The sequence below is a fragment of the Gopherus evgoodei genome, chromosome 10 (genome assembly GCF_007399415.2).
Source record: "Gopherus evgoodei ecotype Sinaloan lineage chromosome 10, rGopEvg1_v1.p, whole genome shotgun sequence".
Taxonomy (NCBI): Eukaryota; Metazoa; Chordata; order Testudines; family Testudinidae; genus Gopherus; species Gopherus evgoodei.
The window spans coordinates 65096511-65109589 of NC_044331.1; the positions used below are offsets into that span (position 1 = coordinate 65096511).

A 13079-nucleotide genomic window follows, 5' to 3' on the forward strand; every position below is an offset into this window, starting at 1 on the left:
ATAATTAATCAGGTGTGCAGAGTTCAAATGCTAGCAAGGTGCATACTGACCACAGATAAGATACAACCTGCATTTGCAAGAGAACTTTCTTCCTGCATGATGCAAATAATAAAGGCTCAGCTTCTCAGTTCTGCTCAGCCAAGACCCATTGGCTTGACAGGGAGTTTGTAAAGACTTTTTAAAAGCTGAATGAGGAACTCAGGAGTTGGCCCAGTGATCCAAGTTTATGAATGAGCCAGCAAATCGGATTCACATAGAATCAGTTTTATTGCCAGGTAAGAAATTCATATTAATATAGTGAATACATATGTTTACAAATAAACATTCTTAAAAAACAAACAAACATTTTATAATAGGAAGTATTATTGGTATCATAAACTCTGTAGTTGTTAACAAGTATTAACACGAGTTTACTTACAGAACATACAGTTACTAAAATATTTCCACATAAAATATGCTCAAGTTACACAAAAATCTGTGTGGATAAGAGTGCAGCTGAAGTGTGTATCTAAAGCATATGGATTAACAGCAACATTCCATAAAGGTTCAAATTAAGATAGCCAGTTGTGAAGGCAATAAAGGTTAAAGGAATGAAGTGATATACTGGAGAACTTGGAGTGTGTGCAAAGTATTAGTCCATGGGCTTTGTCTACTTCTCATAGGCTTAAAATATATGATCATACAATTTAGAAGCACACTTATAGAGTGATGCCTGTATTGTCAGGATGCAAATCCATCTTGAGATGGCTGGATAAGTGTTCTGTCCTGTTAACCTCTTTTAAACTTCTCTGCTCTTGCATCCTTGCAAAAATCTAAGAAGAAATACTGCCCGAAACAGCTGACTACAGTTAAGAAATCCCACCTTTGATTCACTTTACAGCATACAGTTCTCAGACTCATGGAGCCAGTCATGTCCTGATACATTATGAAACTAAACTTAAGGAGAATGTAAATTTTATTGGGATGGTTAGTTTATGACTTGTCCAAATGACTTCTTTTTTGGGAGGACAGGGATTTTAGTGCATGATGAAAGTGAAATGCAAATTGCATTGCCTGGTGTCAGGCTGTTGCCACACAGTCTTAGTCTCACAATTATTCACTTCACCGCTTATGTACACACATTTTAGCATTCCAGGACTGCCAGGTTGCTAACTATGCCAAATTCTGGAGTGGTTTTATTGATATGAAAAATGTATCCAAGTCATCAGAACCATGGTAAGGCGAGACCATGAGTCTGATTTTAAACCCAGACCCTTGTGAGGTCTGAGGCTAGTACAGTAGTCCCCTTTATCAAATAGCCCACCAAGAGTGGGGACACCACTAACAAAAAGCAAACAAGAGAAAAGACAATATGCCATGTAACGTTTAATTGAACTTCGAAGGAGAACTACTGTGCCTACAAGCAAATACAGAATGAAAGACTATAGGGGATTTTAGGTAGGAAAATTATGGTTTACCATAGGGGGTGAGGGGCTAACTAAATATTCTTGACCTTGCAACCACTACATGGAGATGAAACATGAATTTTCATTCTTGACAACAAAAAAGGGCAGAGAGGCTGATGAGGATGGAACCCTTCTAATACTTTAATAAAACATGAGGAAATAAGCTTAAAATAACACGGGTTTCACTTTGAGAAACAAGACTGTCATTGAACAATAGCAATACAGTAAAGGCACCACCCACGCTTATTTATTTTCAGTCCGAAGCAGTTGAATATAGGCAAAACATTTAGGTGAAGAAAAAGTCTTGACAGTCCGCAAGGTGAGAGTTGTTACCTTCTGCCTGGAAAACAGGACTGAGGGGGAGTGGTTTTTTGCCCATTGCCCCTGCCTTCCCGCACCCCCCCACCCCACATTCTGTCATATGATATGTCTCTTATTTTGGAGATTAAAAAACTTTAAAACTAAACCAAAAAAAAAAACTAAAATAAAAGCTTCTTGGGTTTGTTGTTGTCCTTCTGGACTCTTTGCCAGCCAGAAAGTTCCTATATGTTTTTAATTGTAACAGTCTTCGTTGGATTCACATGAAAGAGTCTTTTGTCTATTTTATTTTATTGGGGGGGTTTTTTGCGCTTCATATAGTGATGGCATGAAAGTACAATAATGTTAGGGCTGGTACCAAGTTATTTGCACTTGGGTTTTCACAGGTCTAGTGATTATTATTATTATTAGAATTTATACAAAATTCCTGACCAAAACAATGTATTACAGTATATTGTTCTCTCTCACTGGCTCTCTGTCTCAAGGCAGGAACATAGTGTAAATGGTTTAAGCAGACATAAAGTTTCTCTAGATTGTGCTACTTCTCATCATGGATTTCAGTTTCAAGTAAAAAAAAAATTAGTCACAAGGGTTTGTTTTCCAGTGTGAAATACAAATGGTGTTTCTAATTCAACCTTCAGTGTATTGCTGAATGGTATTAGCCCACTCTTTGCCTTACAATTGGCTTCATAGCAGGAATGTCCAAGTGAAAGTTCCTTTCTTTCTTGATATCATTTTTTTTTGCCTCTTTCAGTTATTTATGTGTGTGTGTTTTGTTTTTAAGGGATCTTTTTTTCTCAAAAGCAATCTCAAACAGTCACTTCTGTCTTGCTGTTAGTTATGAAATATGGCTGTGGGGGGAGATAGTGCTGGCTCCGAGTTGTCAGTGGGTCACTTGCTGCTGGTTCTCCTGTGCCGTGCTTTCCCTTGTTTGCATATGTCTGCCGTCGGAGGGACTGGACACTGGGGTCCCAGGTTTTGAAGTTGGAGTTGTAAGCTAAGGGGTGTGTGTGCATCTTTGAGACTTTGGATTTTTGCCCATTCTGTCTGGTCGTGCCATTGTCAGGTGGGTACGTTCTGTCTTCCTCTCTGCGCACTGGGTGCAGTGGCAGGCTCCCCTTGGCAGCCAGTTCTGCAAGATGTCGGCGTTTGGAATAGAAGTCGTCATTGACCTTGTCAGCTGTTTGATTTCAAAAAGAGGAGGGGGGAAAAAAAGAAAAGGTCAGTTGAGTGCAGGAAAATATTAAACATCAATGCAGAGTTTATAGTCCATCATGTACCATTACATCTAGATCAGCTAGAAAAACAAATCTTTCTAGATGGGAATAAAAATCCCTTCTTAAAATGGTTTTAGTAGGAAGATTCAATCTTTTCCTTAGAACTTTATGGATAGCAACAGCCCAGGTATTAGTGGCCTCAGTATAATATTTCAACGGATTTAAACTGGCCATGCAAATGTCCACCTCTACCATTCATTTCTGAAAACCAAAAGACCCCAATTTTAATTCTCACAAAGGGGATCTAGCAGGAATCTATATTGATTAAAACTACAGTACATGAATTTCCACTTGAATAAGGGGTCACAAGGATGATACTGTTGATAGTAGTGGGTAAGTCCCTGGCTCAATCTCAGCCATGCCCTCAAAGTACCATGGAAGTACATCCCCTCAGAGCTAGAGAGAAGGATCTTTTATGGGATCCCAGGAGCAGAGAGATACTATGGCAGACGTGGCATTTCCATTCTGTTCTCCCCCTCCCTAACCTCCCAGATTTACCAGTTTTTCCCCTCCTCCATTTGCAGAGGATCCTCTACCTGTTGTTTTTTAAATGGTGAATTCAGTCAGGAGCAGAATGACTCTGGAGGGTTAGCTGTAGTGTTTGTTGTTTGTGCACATAGCAAAAATACAAAACCATTTGTTGCAATTCAACACAAATGGCGCACACTGCTCAAGAGAGGCTGCTGCAGGCAGAGATGAGATGAATTTGGTACAGCTGTACTAGAAAACAATGGAACCAAACACTTTGGGTTCCTCACCTTCAGGAGCACTAAATTAACTCAAATCCTGATAAATTTTTTAGCATCATTCCTAAAAACTGCCTATGGCATACCATTTCATTATAGAGGAATATCAGCAAAATACCAGTATTTAGACATGGTGCTGGTGACAAACTAAGCAAAGGGACTATAGAAAAACTGTGGTTACAATGAGTAGTATGGATGGCACAATGTAATGGATACTATCTTTTTATTTCAATATGGAGTTAGAGGCACTTGCCCCATCATCTTTGAAAAATATCTTCATTTAATGGAGGTTGTTTGGATTCTGTAGAATGCGCTTGCTGCCATGAATGGGTATTTGCTGCGCCTTACGTTCCCCTAAGAGAGCAGATTTGACTTTGCCAAACCATTCTTTGCACCAGCTCTGGGTGTGCCTTAACAAATTATATCCCCTTTCCTTGAAGCTAAAACTATTCAGCCTCTGCAAGTCCTTTAGATACCACTCTTGCTGTAGAGCCTGACATCAGTTTCCATTATGTTGCATGCTTCCTCAGCTGCCATTCCATTTTTTTGCACTTTTGCTATTGGTACAGATTCTGTTGTGCTCTAGTCCTAAACATCAGTAATCCTGAATTTAGCCTTACAATATGGAAATTTAATTCAGAAGGTGAAATTTACCCCTGTGCAGAGGGCCAGCATGAAGGCAACGCACCACATCCATCCTCAAAATAGAGCTTCATTAGGACATAAATGCATCCTGCTTGTGCAGGCCCTCTGCACAGGGATAGATTTACTCACAATGGTTGCTGCTCGTCATCTCAGGACATTATCTGTGTAATGGCCATACAACTGGGTTTTCTTTTTAGATTGTAGATTTAATCACTGAAGATGTATTTTCTCTTAGATGAAGTGGAATTGCTTAGGAAGGAGACTATGCTGTAAAATTAAGCTTTACATGGCTTACCTATCTCCATCTGTCTCTCTTTTAATTGGTAATTGACTGCTTTCTATAATGTACAGGTGCAGTAAAGAATTTGTCTTCCCATTTAATTAAAACACAGAATGTAGATAATAGCCTGTTCTAATTTCAGTACATGATGTGCCAATGCAATTACTGATAAAGCTGTAATATATTACAAAGAAGACTTGCTAGAGTTTTCTTCCTTTCACAAATCTGTGATCTAAACAGCCAGGAAATTACATCTACTTTGTTTCTGAATGACTTTTGTCAGTCTAAATATGGACAGTCCTATTTATTGCAAAATAGTGTTCATCAGTATTTGTTTGGGGGGGAGAACCCCTGCAGTTTCACACTGTTGGATACACAGCCCCTCTTATTAGCTTCTCATGAGCATTTGTGCTAGCAAGGATCTATTTGCAATTATGTATTTGTATGAGTATTCACACCAGATACTTTTATGGGGCCACACTGGTAGATTTGAGTTAGCCAGTCAGGGAGCAGGAATCACTACCATATGACTTAGTCCTTGTCCCACCAGTTTAAACAATTTTAAATTAATCTAAACAAACAGGTTCAAACTCCCAATGTAGACACACAACAGTTTGTTCCTTGTTTAAATTGATTTAATTTTCATTGGAAAATTACCAGATTAAGATAAACTGATTTAAATAGGGGTTAAAGTATGGGTTTGGATCCATTTAGCTAGATCTGTGTATTTAAACTGGGGCAACTTCTGTCATGTAGGCAATGTCTAAGGTGATCAATCACAACATACGAAATGAATTAGGAATAGTAAATGATCAAAGTAATAATCACGACATAATTTATGAGCAATCTGTTGGATGAAAATGTTTGCAAAGGCCATTCACTAAATAATATTTATCAAATTAATGAAATCTGTATCTATTTGTAAATAATGAATAAACTAGGAAAAAAAGATGTTAACATCATAGAGGACTAGATTGCAATAGACTATTCACAATGAATAGTACCTTAACTTCATTGGTACTTCCACTTACGTCCATTGTAGAACTTGTGAAGGAAAGGGCTTCTAAACTGGAGCCATGGTTATCAGAAATCTGGCCCTGAATAAATATGTTCTCTGTGAATAGTTTTCTGAGCTCTAGTTTTAGGTATAATTCTAGTGGAGTATTCCAAGGTTAATACTACCCACTTCCAGATCTTCCCTTGGCTAAGTAAGCAACACCCCAAAGAGACAACCTTAATTCCTTGATTTCTTTTTCTTCATACTGTTTTTGTTGGCTATATCTTTCATGCTGGAGCAGTGCCTGCATTCAGTCTTCTGTCAGATACAAGATGTATTACTCAGATCTCTAGATATATTAAGATAAATGTTCTCACATAACAGTAAATTGTGTTACCATTGTATCTCTAAGAATTCAATTGTTTAAAACAGGCTCCCATTGCAAAAACTAGAGGTGGGGAGAGCAAAGCCTAGAAAGTGCTGTGAATATGAGGTACCTGGTGGTTTTATTTTGCCCTCATACAAGTATTCTGTGTAAAATTTGCAGCTATTTGATTGGTTGAGCTCAAAGGCCAAATAAATAGATTCTGAAAATACAGTTCCATTTTGTTAAGTATTTCAGCTAACTAAATCCAGTGAGACTTTCTAGAATTTTACAAAACTAATGGCTGGAAATCTGAGATTCAAGGTAACAGCAAAGTTCAATTTGCAAAAGTTAGCCAGTGAGAAGTAAATGGGCGAAATTGGCAGCACTGGGGAATGACTGCATTTGATTTGCTTTAGGCTGCTGTGATAGCATGGGAATGTTGGCATTTGAACCTGTACTAATCAAATCACTCATGGCTGTCCGCTGAGAGATTCCCACATTTGCCTAACACTTTTATTTTGTAAAGAAGCCTTAGGAAGCTGCCTAGGATTCTCGCTTCTTTCTGGGTTTTCTTTCATCATGGCCCACAGTGCATGCATCTGAAGATAGCTTCTGCTATTCAGTATGAGAAATTCAAAGGCAGCTGAAAATTATTCTTGGTTCAGCTTTTGATACAATTTAGAGTTGTCATGGATGTTCTTTATGCTGGGTGGTCTGCAAAGCTGTAGGACTCTCCCAGTTTATGCTACAGCTACGATTCTATTCCTATACTATTTTGAAAGCTTAAATTCTTTGTCTCATTTCTCAGTTCATTCTGTCATTTAACCCATTTTGAAAGCTGTCTAGAATGTCTTTGAAGGAAGAGACGTGATTGCACTTTCATTCTTCCCTGCTATGTTAAATACTATGCGGTCTATATTCATTCTTCTAGTTCACCCTCTCACTATCAATATGATCAGTGTTGATAGCATCTTTTGATAGTGAAGAAATGCTGAAATGAGAGTGGCCTATGGATATGGGAAAAATGTGTATTATACCCTGTTCCTCCCACTCACACTTGAATAACTCAAAAAAACAGCTGAATAACTTTGGAAAAGTTTGAGCAAAAGCCTATTCACCTTCAGGCTGAAACCAAACACACACAATTTCACCCCAAATAATTTATCTGAGAAAGTTGTGAGCAACTAGAAAGAAGAAATTAGAATTAAAGTAGTGTAGGTTGCAAATTGTATGACAGAACAATTTACCATCAGAAAATGTTGATTCAACATAATCAAAACATTTTTTCAGGAATGGCTTAATGTTGAAATTTTCACATTTGTTGAGACTTTTGTTATAATAAAATGTAAAAGTAAAAACAATGAAGTTGCGATTAAACATTTTGATAAATAGTCCCAGATTTCAACTTTCTGCCCCATCCAGGGTGAAACCAAATTTTTAAATTATAGAATTTCCTGTGGGATGGAAACCAACTTTTGACCAGCTCTAGTTACAGAGAAAACTGGACTTCTCTTTACCTGTCAGATGTAGGTATTATTGAACCCATCTTACAGGTAGAAAAATGGAGGCATGGAGGGATTACATAACATGCCCAAGGTAAAGCAGAATCTAGAAACAAGTTAGGGAAACACATTTTCTTATTACCTCTGTGGCTAATACTGAAATATTGTGTTTCTATAATATTTGTAGAACAACATTATTTCTTAAAAGGTAATTTAACATCTATAAATTCTCAGATCTTTTTTAATTGTTGACTTTCCACCCTAATACATAAAATGTCTGTCTTTATAAATTTCAAAATATATTGCGTTCAAATCATATTGGGTTTGCATTTTTTATTAAAAATCCTTCATATTTATTTCCACTGTGTGTCAAAGTGGATCACATTTTCATTACTTAATTATCATCTGATAAACCTTTGTCACTATTAACAAACAAACTGCATGTCAGCTTCATTTTGAAAAAGCAAAAATACCAAAACTGATTTTTATTAAATTAGACCTAAGGCTTTTTTTTTGTACGGAAACTTATCAACCTATGCAGCCTCACACATACAGTAGGAGTTTATTTGAATTTTGTAGCCAATTTTAACAAAAGAGGTTGTCAGTATGTGTGTATGAATATGCCTGTTGGTGATGGATTTTAGCCCTGTCGCTAAGCATTAATTTTTGTTGGTGTTGTGTGGTCACTAAAATCCCCCTTACATTTTTATCATCTTTGCAACTACAGTTTGACTTCTTGCTCCTCCTCTAAGGCAGGGGGAAGAGAAGTTGGACGGAAATGGTACTTGATCAGAGCTGTTTCATGTCAATGGGCCAGACTGTGACTGTTCTATTGGTGTGCATGAAAGTGGAGGACAGAACTAGTCCAAAACGTAGTTTTTTTTGTGCGTGTGTGTGTGTGTGTGTGTGTGTGTACGTACGTACTATATCTAGAGGCCCCCTGCTGGAGGCCTCATGGCCCTGCATCACCCTGCCACAGAGAAGAGCAGCAAGAATTCCTCCAGGAAGCCTAGAGTGGCTGCAGAGGAGCGGCCAATCAGGGGGGCTGATAGAGCAGCCAATCCAGGGCCAGAAGGGCCCTATACAAGACAAGCAGCAGAGCGCAGAAGTTAAGTTGCTGGGTGGAGCTGGAAGAGTGAAGACTGGGTGACTGGCTGAAAATGCAGCAGTACCATGGACAGCTCACTGTGGAAAGCTCACTGCAGACAGGACTGAAGCCCAGGGAAGGCTGCTAAAGGCGGGGTGCCTGGCTGGATGGATAGAGTAGCAGCAGGACCATGAAAAGGTCAGTGTGGGCAGACTGAGCCCAGGACCTGGCCAGACCAGGCAAGGATTCCAAGATGGGCCCCACTGGTCTGGCTGAAGACTGAACCCAGGGAGGCCTGCTGAAATACCACCAGCTGCGGGTACCGAGATGGGCCCCAGCTGGGTGGTTGAAGAAGGCAGTGCCTCTGGGAAGAAGCCTAAGAGCTGTGGTCCCATACCAGGTCTTTGATAAGAACTTGCGACTATATACCCTGGAAGGTAGACAGCTTGGTCGGAGGGCTGAGTCGCTGAAGACCCACCAAGAGAACCATCAGACGGGCAGTGCTTGCGAGTGGTGGGTGCCACCCAGGGCTGGCTCCAGGCACCAGCCGAGCAAGCTTGTGCTTGGGGCAGATTCTATGGGGTGGCATTGTGCCCAATCCTAGGGCGGCATGGCTGCTTTTTTTTTTTTTTTTTTTTTTTTTTTCACCGATCTGGCTGCCCTGTAGGGGGCGGCAACATGGAGGAGGGGAGTGCCCTACTGGGAGCAGGCTGCACGCTCCATCTGCCCCAGCCGGTGCCAGGTCTGCAGCAAGCCCGACAGGGCAGCCTGCGTCCTTCCCTCCCCACCGACCAGAGCAGCGCGGAGCCCTCCTGGCAGGCTGCGCGGCAGTTGGGGCCACATGGCGAGCGCCCCACTGAAGCCCTGGCCACCCCCGTTCTTTCTCTCCCCCTGCTCCCTCCCCCACCCCCTACTAGCCAGGGCACATCTGCAGCGCAGGGAGTCCCCCTTCACCTGCACTCCAGCTGCCCCGTAGGGAGCGGCCAATCAGGGGGGCTGATAGAGCAGCCAATCCAGGGCCAGAAGGGCCCTATACAAGACAAGCAGCAGAGCGCAGAAGTTAAGTTGCTGGGTGGAGCTGGAAGAGTGAAGACTGGGTGACTGGCTGGCTGGCTGAAAATGCAGCAGTACCATGGACAGCTCACTGTGGAAAGCTCACTGCAGACAGGACTGAAGCCCAGGGAAGGCTGCTAAAGGCGGGGTGCCTGGCTGGATGGATAGAGTAGCAGCAGGACCATGAAAAGGTCAGTGTGGGCAGACTGAGCCCAGGACCTGGCCAGGTAGGGGTTTTTTTTTCCTGCTTTGCTGTTCTGGCCACACTGCGGGTGTTGCGGTGTTTTTTTTTTTCTTTTTTTGCTTGGGGTGGCAAAAAAGCCAGAGCCAGCCCTGGTGCCACCCCATGGAAAGAACTAAAAACAAAAGCAGGTTCACACCCAACCAACCAAAGGGGGGGCCGCCTGCAAGAGGTGAGTTCCACCCCGTGAAAAAGACTGATTGCAGGCATATCAGCCTGAGAGGCGGGTGCCGACCCCGTTACAGTATGCATGACAGCCAGACACAATTGTAATCCCTGCACGAGAGAAGTACAGGGGCTTCTCCTGTCCATACACCACTAGCTGCAAGGCACCCAAAGAGGACAAGGAGAGAGAGGTCCTTGGCTCCATCCCTTAACACATGTGCTGGCCTTCAGAACCTGCTGAGTGGAGATGGGAGGGTATGCTGCACTCTCTGAAGTAGTGCAGCAGTGGTCATGCTGTACCTGGGATGGTATGGTTCCTACATGGCACAATCAAGCCCCAAATTGGGTAAGAATATGAGGCCTATATGAATAATGTTCCTGTTAGGTTAAATGGTTAACTCTCTTTGGTTTACTTAAGATGCAGTTATGGTGTAAACGTGTCCCTCTTTCTCATTTATTTGTCCCAGGTGTGGATTTATGGTGCTTAGGAGTTCATGGACCTTCTGCTATGAGGTGTAAAGGGGACCAAAACAGAGTAAAAATTAATCTCCTAAACCTGTGGAAGGGGGACTGCTCCTCCTATTTCCCAGAGCCTGTCAAAACCCCATCTGGATACCTCTTTGCAGTTGTGGCTTCATAGGTCAGAGATATCACTTAGAAGTCACTCTGTGAAGCCTAGTCCCCAGGTACTTCTGCTAGTTTATCTGTGTGTGTGGAACAATGGGATGTTGATGTGCTGCTAAGGGTGGGAAAGTCAATGAACTTGCAGCTAATCTTAGATCTGTAGGTTGGAACCTCCTTTACCTTCACATACTTAGAGGTACAACCACCAAAAATTGAAGAATCTTTCTTTATCTGCATTCCCAATCCCTTCTGTCTAAAACTCCCGTAGATTATTACCCTTCTGTTCATTTACCATGGGAGGGTTTGACACTTGGTGGGGTGGGGTTGGAGGGGTAGGCATTTAAATGGTTAACACTTTTCTGTTGTGACCCTTTGAACATTAGACATCACAGCTTAGTATGGCTGAACTGTTCTTTTTCCAATTTGATTGTTGTACATCTAAATCAGCTTTAAAAATACCTAAATATAGTAGATGCATGAGTGCACCTTGGGATAAATATATTATGGATACAGAGCCATCCCTGCATCCCTCGGAATCCCATTTTCAGCTGTTAATGCTGTGTATAACTGTGATATGTCAGCAGTGTGTTTGATTGCACAGTGAAAGACACTGACATTCAAAGCTAGTCTTGTAAATCCCATTTTCCATCTGTTTAAAGTAGGCTTCTTTAAAAAACAACATCACCAAAGAAACCTGCCTCAATAAACACAGACAAAAAAAGAAAGATAAATAGTGTAAAATATCTTTTGGCAACTCTTAAAAGAGGCCAATATTCCTGCATGTTATAGCTCTCCACCTCAAAATGTGCACATCAACGGGGCAGAAACTTGAAACTGAGAGCCACTAAATATTTCCAAATACATTATAACTGCAACATGCTACCCCTAACATACCAACACCTGATGCTAATCTATTGCAGAAACATATCCACTGTTCAGAGCTTTCTAGCCCTCCCCTTTCTGATTGGAGGGGAGGGGGAAGGATGAGAGGTGATTTCCTGTCAAGCCAAAAATAAAGCATGTACACAGTAAATGGATACTTGTGAAGTCATCTTTGAAAACTGCCTGTTGAGTATACCTGGATGGGTTCTTCTTTATTTTAACCTATCACTGTAAATGTGTTGTTTACCTTTGTGCACACAGTCAGGTTCCAGGAGATCTGGGATTTTGCTCCAGATTCTGCCACTGACTTGCTACATGATCTTGGGAAATCACTTAACCTTTGCATGCCTGCGTTTCCCTTGCTCTAAAATGGGCTGTTAATCCTTAACTACCTCCTCAGAGGTGTTACTAGGATTCATTGCTATTTGTAGAGTACATTGAGCTCTCAGATGAAAGGTCCTATAAATTCATTTGTATTGAGTATCTTTTGTATGCAAGTCAGTAAAATAGGATTTAAAAATATCACTGTCATATGAGCACAGAGAGAGAGAAAAAAGAATTGGAATCTCAGAATTGCGTAATGACTATGTACAATAAGAGCTTTAATTCTGAGAGTCACCCCTTTGCTTTTCCTGTCTCCAGTATTAATGGTTAATTAGATGCATTTTGACAGTTCAACATTTTTGTAAGGTTCCTACCTTTTAACTTAGGGTAGTGTATGGTACTTCTGTTGCCCCCACCACTGTAGTATTTGAATGTATTATCGTCTATAATGTATTTATCCTCACATTGCCCCGTGTAGCAGGGAAATGCTGCTATCTCCTTTACAGAGCAGGAACTGAGCTACAGACAGGCTATGTGACTTGCCCAAGGTCACACAGGGAGACTGTGTAAGAGCAGGGAATTGAATCTCTGTCTCCTGGGTCCTCAGGTAGTGCCCTAACCACTTCACCATTCTTCCTCTCTTAGTGTATCCATAAACTTCATGATACAATTTCCCTTAAAAAGCTGGGTTTTTTGTTTTCAGAAATCTGAGTGTTTGAGAACTAGGGGTTTTAATGAGAAACATTTTACATCCTTACCTGGAGTGGCTATTCTTGGTGACCACTGTTACTTTTAAAGATAGTTTGTCTTTTTATTAAGGAAGGAGGAGGGTTTATTTGCCTGTGCCTATGAAAGGGAGTAGAACTGGGCAAGCTATTTACCAAGTGTATCCTCTTTTTGTTTGTGAATTGTCCGTGAACAAACTTCAATTTTTGCATATTTGTTCTTAATCCAAAATTATGTGATTATGTATTTTAGACAATATGTTGCTTATGAGCTAAATAGTATGAGTGAAATCCTAGATCCTTGAAGACAATGGGAGTTTTGCCAGGAGAATACCCTATTTGTTTTTTTCAGTATTTTCTATCCATGCTGTATGACATGCCACCAAAGCTACGTAGTATTG

At 40.9% G+C, this 13079-nt stretch overlaps 1 protein-coding gene across 2 annotated transcripts in view; it reads right to left on the minus strand.

Moving 5' to 3' along the window:
- Positions 1-274: 274 nt before the first annotated feature.
- The window catches only part of SHISA9 (shisa family member 9), a 255223-nt gene continuing 242418 nt past the window's right edge, over positions 275-13079 (minus strand). For both annotated transcript variants that reach the window (XM_030579078.1, XM_030579079.1), the window contains one exon: positions 275-2943. In XM_030579078.1, the coding sequence (XP_030434938.1) occupies positions 2573-2943 (371 nt within the window). In that variant the 3' untranslated portion in view covers positions 275-2572. The remainder of the gene's footprint in view (positions 2944-13079) is intronic.